General features: G+C 40.0%; 1 protein-coding gene across 2 annotated transcripts in view; it reads left to right on the top strand.

Moving 5' to 3' along the window:
- Positions 1–4,204: 4,204 nt before the first annotated feature.
- UHRF1BP1L (UHRF1 binding protein 1 like) overlaps positions 4,205–18,721 on the top strand; it is a 111,272-nt gene continuing 96,755 nt past the window's right edge. Inside the window, exons 1-2 of one of the 2 annotated variants that reach the window (XM_042947494.1) lie at positions 4,205–4,468; positions 16,705–16,835. Coding sequence is in view for 1 of the 2 variants with exons in the window: in XM_042947493.1 (XP_042803427.1) it covers positions 4,425–4,468 (44 nt within the window). In the remaining variant the exon portion in view is untranslated. The remainder of the gene's footprint in view (positions 4,469–16,704; positions 16,836–18,721) is intronic. The other variant, XM_042947493.1, reaches the window with a different exon arrangement.

Below are 18,721 nucleotides of genomic sequence, written 5' to 3'. Positions count from 1 at the left end.
TGCTAACTAATTTGGATGTAAATTTAAAAAAATAAAAAATAAAACAAGTTAATAAAAAAAAAAAAAAGGAAGGAGGGTGGGGCAAGAAGATATTGGCAAAGGACAAGAAAGGATTATTTCAGGCAAGGTCATGTTCCCTGAAGGTGAAGGGCATGGGGTCTTATTAGGTGGATTACGTCATCTTCCTTTTTTCCGGGGGGGGGGGGGGCGGAAATGGAGGGTCCGTGTGACAGATTACCTCTTTGGTGCTGATCAGAAAATTCCTGACTGATCAGTTAAGACTATATTTCCCGAGGGAGTTTTAAACTTTAATTAGGTTAGTTATTAAGCATTGGTTTTATGACATGGCCTAGCACAAATGATTTCATTTTGGGCATATGTCTTTTTTCTTTTCTTTTTTTAAATGTTTATTTGTTTATTTTGAGAGAGAGAGAGAAGACATGCAGGGGAGGGGCAGAGAGAGAGAGAGAGAGAGAGAGAGAGAGAATCCCAAGTAGGCTCCATCACAGAGCCCAAAGTGGAGCTCAGTCTCACGATGGTGAGATCGTGACTGAGCTGAAATCAAGAGCCAGATGGATGCTCAACCAACTGAGCCACCCAGGTGCCCCTCTATGGTTTCCTTTTTAACACTTTTCATGTACATGTATATTTTGGCAATGTATAATTGTTACCTGAAACTGTGTCCACCTCTTGGTTGGCAGTGAGCCAAAAGACACAACCAATACAAAAAATAAGAAAAGGAAAGGTTTTACTTGCAAGAAGTGAAGGAGACCACCAAGGATCTTTCCCAAAGCAGTGTCTCCTGAACAACAAAACTGGGGGAGTTATAACTTAAGAGTGCATAGATATTCATGAAGTGGCTTGTGCAATGGGGAATACAGCATAGAACTGGAGCAAAAGTTATTTTAAGGTGACCAGGTCGAAGTTGGAAGGGCGGCAAGGGTTAGTATCATCAATTCTCTGGCTCTAGTTGGCTTGGTAACTGGGTGCTCAAAGGAGCTTAGATCTTGTAAAGATAACTCAAGTGTGTGAGTCAGGTCAGGCTTCACTTGTGAATATGATTAGGCTATCTCCTGGCCTTATGGTGTCTGTTATATTCTTTCAGAAGATGGCTGGGAGGCTAAAATGACTTATGTCATTTTAAGGAAGTTATGTCTGTCTTTTTCGAGACACTCCTAACTCTTTCTGCTTACATAATTTTAAAAGACTTAAGGGGCGTCTGGGTGGCTCAGTCAGTTAAGCGTCCGACTTCGGCTCAGGTCATGATCTCACGGTTCATGATTTTGAGTCCCGTATGGGGCTCTGTGCTGACAGCCCTTAGCCTGGAGTTTGCTTCGGATTTTGTGTCTCCCTCTCTCTCTGCCCCTCCCCGGCTCGTGCTCTGTCTCTCTCTTTCTCAAAAATAAATAAACATTAAAAAAATAAAATAAAATAAATAAAAGAGTTAAAAATATGACTTTGCTATAGGTACATAATAAAAAGGTGCAGCAGATTTATTTAAGTCATGTTAGTGAGTGAACTAGCTCTATATCCTATTTTGTTGGCTTTTGAGTTAATATGAGTTAATAAATCTTTGGTGCACCTTGATTATATAGTTGTCTGACGGTCATGTTTTTAACTTTCTAGAAATTATACTTTAATAATTAAAAAGCAATTAAGAGAAATGTAAACTAATATAAAACACTGAATTTGTAGTGGTTTTGTGACATTATATGTTCTCTCAATCCAGGGAGAGAAAAATTGAAGATGCATTTTCTCAGTAAAAAGATATTATTGAAAAGAAAACCACAGGCTCAAGGTAGAGTCAGTTGCCCACAGCAAACCAAGACCTAATTGCAGTTTCAACCTCTCTAGGTGTGGAATTTTAAGCCAATTAGCCTGGAATTTTCTGATCTGCACCAATGAGGTAATCTGTTACTCAGGAGGTCCTTCCACCTGCCACTCCCCTCCCCCAAGATAAAGTAATCCACCTAATAGGACTCTCTGCCTTTCCCTCTAAGGAAAGGTGACCTTGACTGAAACAATCTTTTTTCTTTCTCCCTTTCTTTCTCTCTTTTCTTGCTAATAGCTTTCTGCCTCACCTTCCTTCCTATAAATACTTCCCATTTTGTATAACTCCTCTCCTGGGATCTTCCTTCTACTTGCTATGTGGGATGATCCTCCATTCATGAATTGCTTAATAAAGCCAATTAAATTCTCAGATTTGCTTAGTTGAACTTCTTAAAAAATACTATAACTAGAGTTATTAAGCTGTGAGATTCTTTGACACTTATTACTTTCAGGTTTTTTGTTTACTTATTTACTTATTTATAAGTAGGATTCATACCCAGTGCAGAGACCATCATGGGGCCTGAACTCACGACCCTGAGATCAAGAACTGAGCTGAGATCAAAAGTTGGACGCTTAGCCAACTGAGCCACCCAGGTGCCCCTCGTATTACTTTGAAAAGGAATCCAGGTTTTGTTCTAGCCACAACAATAAGCCACTTGCCATTTATAAGCCATGAATTTTGACACTCCCACCTGCTTGAAACATCCTCTTCTAGGTAGTGAATTAATAATAATAGCTTCCATTCTATTGTGTCGGGCACTCTCTTAAGTACTCAACCTTCATTAGCTTGGTTTAATCTTCACAGCAACTATCATGGAGCCTGAGAGTTTCCATACTCCTACAATCACATAGCTAAAAATCTGCAAGGCTAGGTTTTATATACAAATCTTGGACCTCAAGGTCTGTTCTGGTAACACATTAGGCTGATTTCGTCTCATTTTTGAAATAACATCTCCACTGTAAATCCGCCAATGACTCAAGGTTGAAGGAATCATTTCTTCCTTTGTGTTCTCACACACTTTGCTTCTGTTTTCAACAACGCTAATGATAACAATGACATTATTAAGAGCTTGTCATGTGCGGAGCACTTTGCTGAAAACTTTATATGCATAATCTCATTTAGACCTCATAAAGCTCTGAGTTAGAAAGTTTTAATATTATTTCCAATAGATGAGATAACTGAGGCTGACAGATTAAATGATTTCCGCAAGTTTACATAGCTACAAAACGGCTGAGATACCACTTGGCCCATAGACTAATGACATAGCTCAAGGTCTTAGCACTAAGACCTTGCTAGGCTGTTAACTCTTTCATGACGGAACAGGTTTTTTTGTCCCCCCCCCCTCCCCCCGCCAATAGTTTTTTTGGGGGGCTTTGTTTAGGTAATCCTAGATACTTGAATAGTGCTTAGGTTATAGTGCATGATAGTTAACCCACTATCTCCTTTCCTCTTTAAAAAAGGCCAGGTTGTTAGACTAGGTGAGAACTATCCCCACTCCTCCATACATAACCACATTCTTCCTGATACATTCCTGAGAGGTAGTCTAATTTCTTTCCCTCCTTTAGACATCACTGGGTGATCATTTTCACCTCAGAAAGTGTTGGTTTAAGGCTGAGGGGGAGGAAGGATGGAGTTCAGAGCTGTAATCGTTCTCCCTATTTCAGGAATTTCCTTTCTTTTTATAGAAATTTTCAAGTGAAATTTTACATTCTGATTTCCTTAGGTACAACAACCTAAAGAGATGAGTAAGGAATACATTATTAACCTATTTTATGGATGATTAAACCAAAGCGAAAAGTAAGGAAATTATTTTCTCCACCCTAATGCGGCTAGAATAAAATATAGCTAGGACTTGAATTTAGGACTTCTAATTCCTAGGTCCTGGAATCTTTTAAGATAAGTTGTCAACTTTTACTTCCTTTAGGATTGGAATCACCAGAGGAAACATTAAATTATAGCATTGAGGGGTGGGGGGAAGGAGGGAGCAGTATATCTTAGCAAAGGGGAAGAAACTGAGGCAAGAAGATGAAGAAAGCTGAGTAGAGCAGGTAGAGAGCAGTGGTGCAGGGCAGTTTGTGGAGTAAATTATGAAAAATGAAAGACGAGTAGGATGTGGAAGGAACACTTGGTGATGGAGACCGGAACAAGACCAGAGAGTGGAGAGGGAGGACTGTAAAGCGCAAGAATGTTCCGGGACTGGGAGTCGAAACACCCAGTGGCGTCAAGGGAGCGGAGGACGCACGCCCAGCCCCGGGCAAGGGTGGCGGGGCAGCACCCCTCCTGCGCCTGCCGGAGCCCGCTTAGCTCCGCCCCGCGCGGAGTCCGCGCCGCCCCGCCCTCCCCCAGGTCGCTTAGGTGATGCTGCAGCCAAGATGGCGCCGGCGGCAGCCACGGAGGCTTGAGCGCGATGCTCCCGGTCTTCCGCAGCAGCGGCGGCGGCTGTGGCCTCGGCCGGGGCGTCCGGTCTCTCCCGGGCGTGAGCGCTCAGGCGACTCTCCTCCGGCCGGGTTAGCCCGGGTAACGAAGAGGCAGCCACGAAGAGAGGAGGCAGTGAGAACCGCAGAAAGAGAGCGGCGCCTCCTGCCCCGGCACCATGGCTGGGCTCATCAAGAAACAGATCCTGAAGCACCTCTCCAGGTCAGCAAGAGCTTCGGGTGTCGGGTGGGGGGCCAGTCCGCCTCCGCCCTAGCCGGCACCGGAGGTTGCTTGCAGCCTCGGGGGCGGCGGGGACGGGCAGCCGTGTGGGAGGCGACTCTTGAGCTCCCGGATCCAGCCGAGGCTGGGTTCGCCGCCCCGATCTCCCGTCGCCTGCGGCGTCCGGCGCCGGCCTCACGAGTCGGCCCCTTGGACGGCTTCTCCCCCACCCCGCTCGCAGAGGAGCGTGGAGGGCGGCCGGGGGAGGCATCGGGCTGAGATCGCTCCCCCACGCGGCGTCTGGGGGCGTCCCGGGGACCCCGCTTGGGTGGTCCTGTGCGGAGGCTGGGGTTGATTTTTGTGGCAGCGTGAACCCGAGCTCGGTGCTCGGCTCCCTTCGGAGCAGAGCGGTTCCGTTAACCGAGGGCGTCTGGAGCAGTGTGGACTCTTTGGGCTGAGGCTTGTCTTGTCCGTGAAATGTTAACCTTGTTATTTTCTGAATTCACCCCCACCTCGCCGGCCCGCTCTGATGCATTAGAGGGTGTGCCTGTTTGCACAGTTAGGATTTGTTTTAGGTAAATAGCCAGAGTTTTCAGCTTTGGCAAGTTCTTTCTGGAATCGTTTTAGCTCCACATCATTCTTGCAAAAACAGTTTTTTGCTTTTTAAAATTTGAGGTCTGTGAATTCAGGGATTCAACATCTGCGGTGATAAACACAATACTTGTCATTCTTTCCATTTCATAACGCGGTTTTAGTCAGAAACATGACTCAGTAAAGCTGGCAGTTTGTTACTTCTGGCTTCTCCATATTTGTCTCAAGACACAGGCTAAATGTGGGATCTTGTTTCCAACTTGTTAACAGCGAATTCAAAGCACTTGGTTATGGCCCTTTTCTCTGTTATTAGTAAGTTAATGATATTAGGAGAGAACTTGGGTATACTGGTATGTTTATATGGTAAAGAAAATTCTTGATTCTCCAGATCGTTGAGTACCACAGGTTGTATTTTGGGGAATAATATCAATATTTCTGTGAATCAGCAAATGTTTCCTTTACTTAAAACATTGAATAGAATGTAACATCGTTTTTTAAATATAGCAAATTATAGCAGCATTTATGAATATACATTTCTGAATATTAGCATTAATTGGAAAGTTTTTATATTGTACCTTACGGTCCAATACTGAATTACCTTGTTTTGGAAAAAGGTTTTATCTTTACCTTTTAATTAGTATTTAGGTAACGTCTGACTTATCAGATGTCCTTCAGCCTTTGTCATACTCTGTTTCACGAGAAAATTCAGAACTACAGAAAATGATTTGACTGTCCTCTTCCTCTTCCAAGGATGATGGTACATAGCTAGTTTCATTCCAGGTGCATGGGAGAAAAGTTAATTCAGTCAGTGAGTGGCTTAGGGCGTCAGTTTAATTCTCTTGTAGAGCTCTAGCTGAGAAAGACTCTTAAAAATTAATAGCAACGGTGATGGCTTACTTCACAAAAGAGACCACGAATACACATTCAGAATTAGGTTCTTAGTACTTTTTCATCTGTATGATTTCTAATAGCTGTGCGGTAAATAGTAATGATATTTTCAGAGGTGAGGGGTTTTGTTCTTGCACCTTTGGCTCTTCTTTTTTCTTTCTTTCTCTTTCGACTTCGAGTTGACACACAATGTGAAAATTAGTTTCAGGTGTGTAGCATAGTAATTTGACAACTCTATCGGTTATGCTATGCTTACCACAAGCGTAGCCACCATCTGTCACCATCCAGCGTTATCACAGTACCATTGACCGAATTTCCTATGTTGTGCCTTTCATCTCTGTGATTTATTCATTACATACTGGAAGCTTGTACCTCCCACTTCCCTTCACCTATTTTGCCCATCCCCCAGCCTTTACTTTGGCAACCATCAGTTTGTTCTTTGTATTTATGGATCTGGGTCTGCTTTTTGTTTGTTTTCTTCTTTAGATTACACATATAAGTGAAATCATATGTTACTTGTTTTTCTCTGGGTGACTTATTCCACTTAGCATAAAACCTTCTAGGTCCATGTTGTTGCAAATGGCAGGATCTCATTCTTTTTTATGGCTGAGTACAGAGATGAGTTTTTGAAACACTTGATTTTTTAGTTATTTCATATTTCAAAACTTAACTGAGATAAATGAAGAGTGTCAAATTCATATTCTTGGTTAATGTATTAATCTTACTGCTATTACTATTAACTCTTAAGAAAAATAAAGTTTTTTATGAATTTAAAGGACAGTAGGTGAAACGAGATGGATATTATAATAAATTACAGTTATTCAAGTAGTGATGAACTTTTGAAATTACCTGGGTCAAGCTTAATTTTGCAACTTATTCAGTAATAAAGATGTCTCTATATTGATATAATCATCGGTGGACAGTTTAATAATGTTTAACAGGAAATAGAACAACACATTACCTTCCAATAATAGACATTGCTTATGGCCAGTGGATGCCCCTCATGACGTCTTCTCAAAGGAGGCCTTATGTGACCACCCTTCCCATTCTTCTCTGCCCATATGTATGCTTGGTCTTTGTCTTCTCCACTTGAATGTAAAACTACATGGTGGCAGGGAGTTTAAGTCTAGCATAACATAGGCACTCAACAACTTTTTTTTTTTTTTAAATAAATGGCACCAAAGCATTGACTTTCCCTCACATTTTCTTAACTAAGACTATATGCCACCAATATTATTACAGGTATTGAGTATGACCACTTTCCTTGTGGTTTTAGGAAGCAGTGGGTAATTGAATCATTGAATAAATATGCCTTTGTTGTCCTGGAAAGGAAGGACTAGGAAAATGACCCTTTCTATATGGGGTCTTCTAATAAGGAAAAAGACTATATAGAAACCAACAGGAAAAAGAGAATACTTACTCTGAGCCTTGAGATTGAAGTATGGTGAAATTTTAACAGTAAAACCAGTGTTGGTGTGCTCAGGTCATGATCTCACAGTTTGTGAGTTCAAGCCCTGCATTGGGCTCTCTGCTGTCATCTGGGAGCCTGCTCTGGATCCTCTGTCTTCCTCTCTCTCTCTGCCCCTCCCCCACTTGTGCACATAGGTTCTCTCTCTCAAAAAATAAATTTAAAAAGTAAAATAATGTTTAAAAAAAAAAAAAGTGTTACCCAGATATAGGAACTTGAGACTCTGGTATGTGAGAAAAGTATAGAAGAGAAATTATTAAAAAAAAATTTTTTTTTAACGTTTATTTATTTTTGAGAGAGAGACACGAAGCGTGAGTGGGTGAGGGGCCAAGAGAGAGGGAGACACAGAATCTGGAAGCAGGTTCCAGGCTCTGAGCTGTCAGCACAGAGCCTATTGTGGGGCTCGAACTCACTGCCAGATCATGACCTGAGCCGAAGTTGGATGCTCAACTGACTGAGCCACCCAGGCGCCCCTAGAAGAGAAATTCTTAAGAGATTAATAAATGCTTTAAGAAAATGCTAAACTATTTGAGAAGTGTAAGTCTGTATACTTGTCCCTGCCTAATTGTTTAGTTTGTAAACCAACCATGTGTTGCATTGTTAATGAAATTGGTTATGTACTTGGAACTGATCTGAAACTGAACAGAGAGAGAAAGAGAGAGAGAGCGCTCACAAGGGCAAGGCTGAGAGGGCAAGGAGTATGTGGGGAGGGGGGGTTGAACTAGTTACATTTTAAGAGAAGTGAAACAGGAAAAGTCTTTGAAGAGAAATTACAGTGATCTTTCATACTACAACAAGCACAGAATATATTTTGGAGTCTTTTCCAGGAGAGGATGTTTTCCCCCAAGGGAATGGAGAGTTCTAAAGAAAAGTTATAACAAATATAAGAAAGGAAATAAGAACAAAAGCTACCTTTCAAGGCCTCATTATCTGTTACTGTGGCATTTGTACTTGTATGCTAGAGCAAAGGAGAAGAGGAGGAACATAGAAGCTGGAAGATGGAGAATAGTATATTTAAGCCAGGACCTGAAAAGGAGTAGGGAAGATTCAGATACAAATGCTTCTTCTCCTGGGGTGCCTGGGTGGCTCAGTCAGTTAAGCTTCTTTATTTTAAAAAGAAAAATTTTTTTTCATTACTTATTTTTGAGAGAGAGAGAGAGAACATGAGTAGGGCAGGGGCGGAGAGAGGAAGACACAGAATATGAAATAGTCTCCAGGCTCTGAGCTACCAGCACAGAACCTGATGTGGGGCTTGAACTCACGAACTTAGATCATGACCTGAGCTGAAGTCAGATACTCAACTGACTGAACCACCCAGGCGCCCCCCCCCCCCCCCGCCCCCCACCTTTTTTTTGGGTCAGTTAAGCTTCTGACTCTTGGTTTAGACTCAGGTCATGATCTTGGAGTTTGTGGGTTTGAGCCCTGGCTGGGCTCTGCACTGATAGAGCTTGGGATTCTCTCCCTCTCTCTGCCCCTCCCCTGCTTGAGCTCTCTTTTTCTCTCAAAATAAACAAACTTAAAATGCTCCCTTTTCCCTTCTCCCGCCCCCCCCCCCCCATGCTTTCCCTTTGGCTTATACCAACTTGTGCTGGACACAAGGTTTACTGGACATGAGAGCTGGGAAGACGGACTTTGACCACACATCGGTGGAGTCTTTGTATAAAGTTTAAAGCTGTGGTTTTCAATTAGAGGTGATTTTGCCCCTTAAGGGACATTTGGCAATGTCTGGAGACATTTCCTATTGTCACAACTTTGGGGGTGGTGGTGTAGAGGCCAGGGATGCTGTTAAACATCCTGTAGTGCATAGCACAGTCCCCACAGCAAATAATTATTTGGCCCAAATGTCAATAGTTTTGAGGTTGAGAAACTGGCTTGAAGTATACAAATGTGTCAGATGATTGAACTAAGGTACTGTGCTGCTTAAGGTTATTTTGTCTGCAAACAGCAAAAACCTCCAACTTAGGTAATAAGGGAAATGTAACAGAAAACTTCTGGCGTGGGTCACAAAGTGTGGGAAAGGCAGGACCTTAACCAGCTCCTAAAACCTCATTGGACAAGGTAATTCTTTGTTGTGAATTGCTGCGCTGTTTTTGTAGGATGTTTAACAGCATCTCTGGTCTCTACCAGATGCCAGTAGCACTCACAGCCTTGACAATGAAAAATTCTCCAGGCATTGCCAATTGTCTCCTGAGAGTAAAATGTCTCTCAGTTGAAAACCACTGCTTCCACCTCTCACAACTCCTAATCTGTGATCTTTTGTGTCAAGTTTTAGATTCTTGGGGGAGAGAATTTGTTTGGCCCACTTCTACTTGCCCGTGGATCAGTAACAAAGGTAAAGGGTCATAAAGCAAAGATACAGTCATAGGGAGACCTATTTTGAGTCAGGTTTGCAGTTTCATTTGGTGTCTTTAATAGGCACTGAACTAAATTAGATTTCAGAGGGTCTTATTTGCTATATAAAAGAAATTGAAATTCATCCCAGGAGGTGACTGCTAATAAAGAATTCCGGACAAAAGAGGGACATGATCATTAAAAATGCTTGGTTATCAGTTTGGTTTTTGCAATCCAGGGTTCAGGAGCAGTCAGCTGGGGTGGAAATATAGAGTCTGTAGAGGGTCTCTGTTTAACTAAGTAGAAAAGTAATGTATTAGAAGGATATCAGTACCCGCAGAATTTATGGGCCATACTTGGAAAGGGATTAGATCCAGGCCAGTTCCAAGGATCTAGGTAGGAGAACCCACTGGATAGTCTCAACAAGATATGTTCCCTAAACTAAGGGGAAGGAGCAAATAGAGTGGCTTGAGAAGATTGTTGAATATTTGGAATATTTGTTAGGGAGATTAGGAGTAGTCAAACACTTGCCAGATCTTGTGACTGAATGGCAAGGTGATAGAGAGTTTAGGGTGCCTCACAGTGTATTCGTGGAATAGCTTAAACTGTGTGGGGGAGAAAAGGGGGGAGCAGTAGCTGATAGTCTGGAAAGAACCATCAAAGGATTGGAAATTTTATCTGGTGGGAGAGCAGTTGAGGAAAACAAATGAGAGAACTGGAAGGATTGGGGATTTTGTCTGAAAGTGTCATATTAAAGTTCAAAATTTTAGAGGAGGATTAGACCTAGTTTAGGGCAAGGTATTCATTAAGGCCATGGAACTGAATTGCTGAAGAGAAGTTAAGGTGCATATAATTGGAGATGATTACTGCTAGGTCTGGAATCATTCCTGAATTAAACATTCTTAAGAGGAAACACAACATTATTTAGACTATCATATTATTTTTCGAATGATAATTTTGTATACTTATTGATGGGGTAATTACATCGTTCACTTTTAAGGCAAAACTCAATAAATAATTTTGAGAGTTTATGTTTATCAGATCCTTGAATGCTAGGCATTGGAGATACAAAGATGGGCATGACACGGTCTCACCTCTTAGGAATCTTCAGCAATTCCTATCTGGGTATAGGATCACTAAATATAGCTGATTTCTAGAATTTTACTGCCATATGAAATTTGCGAGGTTTGATTTACTTGGATTGGTCAACTGAGAAAAAAATAGAGCTAATTATTACCTTTTAGGATTAGAAATAAATTTACTTTGTAAGTTTGGTGATTTTTTTTTTTATTTTTGATTAAAAAAAATTTTTTTTTAATCTTTATTTATTTTTGGAGAGAGACAGAGACAGAGTGTGAGTGGGGGAGGAACAGAGGGAGGGAGACACAGAATCTGAAGTAGGCTCTAGGCTCCGAGCTGTCAGCACAGAGCCCAATGCGGGGCTCAAACTCTCAAACTGTGAGATCATGACCTGAGCTGAAGTCAGATGCTTGACCGACTGAGCCACCCAGGTGCCCCAGTTTGGTGACTTTTTTAAAAGTAATTTTTAGTTAAGTTGACAGTATTTAAAAAAAAATAACCTCCAATACTGTTGATTTTGACACTAGATATGTAACAGTTGTTTATTTAACAAATATTTACTAAGTGCTACTTTGTACCAGGTACTAGTCCATACTGCTGTGGCAAGAATCCCTGCCCTCAGTAGAGTTTACATTTTAATCAGAGGAGGCTGATAATAAAAAAGTAAAGGACATTGTATCAGTTTGTGGCAAGTGCTATTTTAAAAAATAACACAGTGGGGGGTGGGGGGGGTGCCTTGGGTGGTTTAGTCAGTTAAGCTTCCAACGTCAGATCAGGTCATAATCTCAGTTCCATGTGTTCGAGTGCTGCAACAGCTGCTCTGCTGTCAGTGTGGAGCCCACTTCAGATCCTCTGTCCCCCCCTCTTTCTGTCCCTCCCCCACTCATATTCTGTCTCTTTGTCAAAATAAATAAATAAATAACTTAAAAATTTTTTTTTTAGATAACACAGGGAAAGTGGATAGGAAGTGCAGGGAGGTAGGGATGGAGTTTGCAACTTTATTTATTTTTTAATGTTTGTTTTTGAGAGAGAGTGTGTGCACTTGGGAGGGGCAGAGAGAGAGAGAGAGAGGCAGACACAGAATCTGAAGCAGGCTGCTGCCAGCACAGAGCCCAACGCGGGGCTCGAACTCATGAACCGTGTGTGAGATCATGACCTGAGCCAAAGTCGGACACTTAACCTGACTGAGCCACCTAGGTGCCTGGAGTTTGCAGTTTTAAATCTGGTGATCAAGAAGTCCTAATTGAGAAAGTGGTATTTGAGAAAAGATATGAAAGAGGTGGTGGAAGCAAATGCAAAGATCCAAATATGGAAGCTTGCTTGTCACTTTTGAAATATAGGCCACCAACATGAGTGAAGTAGAGTGAGGAGTGAAGGAAGATGAGGTCAAAGAGAAAATAGGGCCAGACCTTGTGGGGCCTTGTAATAACTTTGGCTTTTACCCTGAGTAAGGTTGGAAGCTGCTGGAAGGCTTTGAGCCAAGGATCACTCTGCAGCTATGTGGGAAATAAATAATAGGAGGACAAGGGCAGAAGCAGGAGTCCAATTAATAGTGTTAACAAGGCTTCGCCTGGGTGGCTCAGTCGGTTAAGTATCCGACTTCAGCTCAGGTCATAATCTCAAGGTTCGTGGGTTTGAGCCCCTCATCAGGCTCTGTGCTGACAGCTCAAAGCCTGGAACCTGCCTCAGATTCTGTTTCCCTCTCTCTCTGCCCCTCCCCCACTCGTGCTTTGTCTCTCTCTCTCAAAAATAAACATTAAAAATAAATAAATGTGTTAACTATCCAGGTGAGAAAGGGTTTGGCTTGGACCTAGGTCAATGCAGTGGACTTATTGAGATATAGTAAGGTTCTAGATGTATTTCAAAGGTAGAACCACAGGATTTTCTGACAGATAAGATGTGGCTTGAGAGAGAAAGAGTGGTCATGACATAAACAACTGACAAGATGGAGTTGCTGTTAACTAAGTAGAAGACTGCAGAAGGGACAGACTTATGGTAGAGGGCTGAAGAGTTTGGTTTTGGATGTATCAATTTGAATGCCTGTTAGATATCTGAATGGAGATCCCTTTTATTTGCGAACTGATTTAAGACTACACATTTTATTTTAGTCTGCTCTTCTGTAAAATGGAAGTTTATGCAGAATGACCTTCAAAGTCCCAAGGAGCCATAAGACCAAGAAAAACACTGCCAAGTTCAGCTTGATGGGAAATAGTTTTATTAAGGGGACTTATGGACAGAAACATGTCTTGGGTGGCTGCAAGGCGGGTAGATCTCCACACCCCACTTCCTGTAAAACCTGCTTTTATAGCTCTAGAGGCTAGGGAGTACATACTAGGGAGACCACCAGGGAGGAAACTGAGAGAATGGGTATGTGATATAGTCAAACTTCCAGAGCAGATAAAAAAAATGTTGTGTATCTGAAGGATGTACTTAAGGGTGCTGTCAAACAAAAGGAAAGAATGAGGGTGGGGCCTATTATCAAGAAGGCTTCAGATCACAGAGCAGTCATCATGGTATCAGTATGGTTTACATGGCTAGCGGCACCAATGCCAAGTGCTTTGTGTGTGGTTGTGCTTTGATTCATACCGTGCATAATTACAGCGAAGTGAATTGTGAAATGAATTTTAAGGGGTAGACTTTATTATGTTGTATTTTTTGTTGTTAAGCACACTATGTAGAGGTACTGAGCAGGTGCCCATTTCTTTCACACTAATTTCCAACTAAAACCAGATATTCTTTGAAAGTTAGTTTCAGGAGATTGATTTGCAAACGTTAGTTGAAAGGGGACGTGGATGCCTGGTCCATTGGATGTTGTAATATTACCATTCTAGAATCAGAATGGGTTTGTTCCACTCCCTGAGACAAATTATTAAAATGCTGAGATTTGTGATTTGCCCAAGGTTTGACAGGGTAGTGTTGACTGGTTAAGTCACTGATCCAGTAGCCTTTGAATTTGATTATTCTATGCTGCCTGCTCAGGCTGATGTTCCTACCTAACAGTTTGCTTTTCTTTTACTCAATTTCAGCATTTATTTATTTACTTATTTTTAAATAAATAATTTTTTTAATGTTTATTCCTTTTTGAGAGAGAGACAGACAAAGCTTGAGCGGGGGAGGGGGACACAGAGAGGGAGACACAGAATTTGAAGCAGGCTCCAGGCTCAGAGCTATCAGCGCAGAGCCCAAAGCAGGGCTCAAACTCATGAACCGTGAGATCATGACCTGAGCTGAAGTCCGACACTCACCCAACTGAGCCACCCAGGCGCCTCTCAGCATTTATTTATTGTAAAATTTCAATCTTAGTATTTTGTGGTGTTTCACCATCCTGTTGCAGTATCCTTTAGGAGATTCTTTTATTATTTGGGAATTTTTTGACTCTGTAGTCCTTTGAAGCTTGGGAAACATAGTCTTTTGACTTAGCAATTCTGTGACATTGGGAAAGCACAATTTCTCCATTTCTTTATACTTGCATAATTTTTTTGCAATATTTCTTTTTGCAATATTACACTTTGCCTTAATACTGCAGTTTCCAATCTAAACATTTCCTTAGTAAGTTGATCTCCTATGAGTTCTATATGTACTATATTCTGCATATTATATTGCATATATTAGGATGAATAATTTGATATATCTGTTAAATATTGGTATTTAACCAGTTGGTATTAGTGACTGAGCTCAGATGAACGTAAGTAACAGGTGGAAGACTTCATGAGTATTTCCATGAGTGAAATATGAGCAGTTATCACATCAAGACCAAGTTATTAAAACAAAATTGAGAGCTGCAGCAAATATGATTCAGGATATAATAATTATTGTTTATCTTTTCCAGACATTAGATTTACTGTTTGTCTGTTGATTTATTTTGAGATTTCTCCAAGCCAAAATGAATGTTATATATAAATTTTGAATCTCTAGATTAGTCTATTCTTTAAGACTTAATTTTAACTATATGTTTATGTACTCTTTTCTACCCAAAAATACCATTAAGAGAGAGCTCTCTGGCTTCTTTTTGCCACTGCTAGCATAGCATCAAGTGTTGTTTTCCTCTACTGTCATGTCTTTGTAAACCTTTTGTTTTTGTAATTTTATTGTTAGGAATTAATATTTAGAGGTAAACTTAGAAATACCAGAAAATTCAGTCATTTTTAAATTTGGTAAAACTGTACTGTTAGATGTTAAATTCAGTTTCTGTTCCTAAGTTTTCTTCTGCTATGATGCAACTTCATATATAAGCTACACTATAAAAAAGGGTCATCATAAAATATGATTTATATTATTTTTAAGATTATAGGTATAATTATTCCTACTGATAAATCATTTATTTATTCTTTCTACCAATACTTAAAGAGGATCTATTAGATATATAATTAAAATTAAGAATCTAGAAATGCCTTCTGAAAACAGTATGGTAGATGAGCAAATAGAAATCAAGGTAAAAAGTGAGTCTTAAGAGAGAGGCACAAAGTACTATATGCAACTTTAACAGAAATATAGACATTGAGACAGACAGAGGTGGTCTAAGTCCAGAGAAACTTATAAAAAAATAATGAAATAAAAGCACACAAACAACAGCATATCATATGTGATATAAAATGGATAGTTATTAAATCTGTTTGCTTGGACAGTGGCATGTATACCAAGGGAATATTTAAAGCAATCATTTAGAGAAGTTAAAGATACTTTAGACCTTAGAAACTTGACTGCAATTTTTCCCACTATTTTTCAATACTACACTTTTTCTCCCTTTTTTGTTTTTCACCCATCTTTTGTTTTATTTATTGCAGCCAGATTGTCTACATTGCTTCCTGACAGGTCACCCTCTTGTGCTTCATTTTACATGTACATCTTACACAGGCAGCTTTAACTAGGCTAGTCTTCCCTGGTCTTTTTCATTTTTTAACTCCTTTAGGTCTTAAAATATATTGTTTTATTACAATAAAAGTTTTATGCCTTTAGTTCTACAGATTGCCATCTCTGTTTAGTTTTAATTAATTATTATTACTTTTTTAAAAGTAGACTCCATGCCTAACAAAGGGCTGACCTCAGGAGTAGCATGCAGGTGCCCCCTAGATTGTCCTCTCTTTAAGCACAGAATCACCCTGATAGACTGAATTCTGAAGGCAGCGATTATACTTCTCTTATTCGCTGTTGTACCTTTAGCATCTGCCACAGTACTGTTGTATGTAGTAGTTGTTCAGAAACATTTTCAGCTGACTGGAGAAGAGATTTATATTACTTTGGCCTTCATAGAATACACAGGATATATAGGTTGCCCCAAATACACTTTTGGCAGATGACTCACACCCCAAAAATTTAAAGTAAAAACTTTTTTTCTGATAAATACGGTAGTTCTCTGATTTGCTTTTTAGTATATATAGATATAATTTATTGCCAGATGTCTCTTTGGTTTGTGGGTTACTTTTCATAGCTAACTTTACTCTTTGGTATTCTCCATTAAATGGATTGAGGATTACAATTTTAAGTGGGTTTTTTGGCAGTTAAACTAATTTGGATAAATTTGTAAATCGCTTGTCTTTTAGAGTGCTTGTCCTAATTGGTTTCATTTGATGTTTAATTATACAGTTCAGTCTTGTATAACTTTTGTACAATAGAGCTATCTCATTTTTGTTAATATTTTTAATATAAAAAAATTTAAAAATATTTATTAGAGTAGTAGTAATACCAGTGGTAGAGAGAATGAAGGAAATCATAAATGGTTAATTTATCTTAGAATTTAAGCAGTAGTATTATTCCAGTGTGAAATACAACTGTATTTTTTAAAAGTGCATCACAGCTAAATATTTTTATCATATCATTCCTTTCCTCTTCCTTCCCTTAAACTTGCTCCCTCCTATGTCCCCTGTGTACCCATTCCCTACAGCGATCCCTGCTGGCTGTGGTGGAGATTGGTGTGCTGTGAATTTCCTAATCAAGGAATCTAAGAAACCCTGGCAACTGACTACTTGCTTTCACCAGGAATAGGGACCTTTTGTCTGAATTTCCTGCCCTCAGGTAATACCTCTATTCCCCATCATTTTGGGTTTCTTTTTCTTTTTATAAATGCAAGCGCTTATTATGCCCCACATAAAGATACTTTGAGAGTATTTTCTAATTCTTACTGTATTAGTCATACTGATTACCCCCCCACCCCCCCGCCCCGTGTAGCTGCAGGCTCATGCAATTCCTCTCTTAGAATGTCTTTTCTAATACATGAGGTTTAGCAATGCATTTAGAGTTATAGCCAAATCTTTCTGTTGTTAAAAGAAAGTTTTATAACTTATAGTTAGCTATTTGGAAATAGTAATTAGCATTTGATGTAGTCTTTCATGGGTGAGATTTCATAGTCTAATGTAATTAATGAGGTATGAAGGCTCTTTTGATAAAGAGAATGTTTTCACCACTTTTCTTATTGAAGAACTTAAGAGTTTATTTTGTGTACTTAATGTTAATTGTAATCTTTATCAAACAGGTTTAAGTAAGTCTCAGGAATAGCAGTGAAAATAGAATTCATTTCTGAGGAATGTAAGGGCTTGTCACCCCATTTATTCCTTCCCTTCTCACCTACCCGTTTTAAAAATTTATTATCAGGGAAAGTATGTTGTAAAACCAGATACATGGAAATGGCACTGAATTTCTTTCAAGTTGGACTCAATGAAAAACCTAGAAACATATCATTGAACACTTTTAGTGCCTGGGAAATTTATCCACAGAAATAATTTGAACCTATTCTAAAAGTCTAGTAAGAAATTAGTAATTAGAGATTAACCATGATTGAGGCTCCTGGCTGGCTCAGTCAGTGGAACACGTGATTCTTGATCTCAGGGTTGTGAGTTTGAGCCCCACGGTAGGTGTAGAGATTACTTAAAAATAAACAAAAAATCCTTGGGGCTCCTGAGTGGCTCAGTCGGTTGTGTCCAACTTCGGCTCAAGCCATGATCTCCTGGTCACAAGTTTGAGCCCTACATCAGGCTTTGTACTGACAGCTCAGAGCCTGGAGCCTGCTTCAGATTCTGTGTCTCTCTCTCTGCCCCTCCCCCACTCGTTCTCCCTTCTCTCTCTTAAAAGTAAATAAACATTAAAAAAATCCTTAAAAAAAAGATTAACCATAAGCAGAATTACCTAGTTACCTAGGAGTAATGTGATATTTGATAAATTTACTGGCCATATGTTGGCAATTGTATGGATATGATCAATTAAATATTGTTTTCTAATATTCTTGTTTACCTTGATTCTATGCTATCATATAGGTATCTGGATCTAAACCAAAATTGCCAAGGGAAAGATGTCAAGCTTTAACCTTAAATAGACTGTTACGGAAACCTTTGTGATTATCTCTAGGATATTGATAGTTAAGGATATTGTTTATAAAGGCATTCAAAGATGGTTCTGATTTTGTATATAGTTCTAGTAAATCCCCTAGGACCTTTGTTGCTGAAGTATAGTCATAGCTGTAGTCCTTTGCTTTTTTTAATAATGATTTTTTTTAAGTTTATTTATTTTGAGAGAGAGAGCCTGCAAGAGCAGAGGAAGGGCAGAGGTAGAGAGAGAATCCCAAGAAGGCTCTACGCTGTCAGTGCAGAGCCCAACATTGGACTTGAACTCATGAATCTTTTTTTTTTTTTTAATGTTTATTTATTTTTGAGAGAGAGACAGAGCACAAGCCAGGGAGGGGCAGAGAGAGAGGGAGACACAGAATCTGAAGCAGTCTCCAGGCTCTGAGCTGTCAGCATAGAGCCCAATGCAGGGCTTAAGCTCACGAACCGTGAGATGATAACCAGAGCCAAAGTCGGATGCTTAACTGACTGAGCGACTCAGGCGTCCTCCAACTCATAAATCTTGAGATCGTGACTTGAGCTGAAGTCAAGAGTCAGACGCTTAACTAACTGAGCCACTCACAC

Source organism: Panthera leo, chromosome B4 (assembly GCF_018350215.1).
Source record: "Panthera leo isolate Ple1 chromosome B4, P.leo_Ple1_pat1.1, whole genome shotgun sequence".
NCBI classification, from domain to species: domain Eukaryota; kingdom Metazoa; phylum Chordata; class Mammalia; order Carnivora; family Felidae; genus Panthera; species Panthera leo.
The sequence above is the reverse complement of the archived record's forward strand: the minus strand, read 5'-3'. Positions and strand labels throughout refer to the sequence as shown.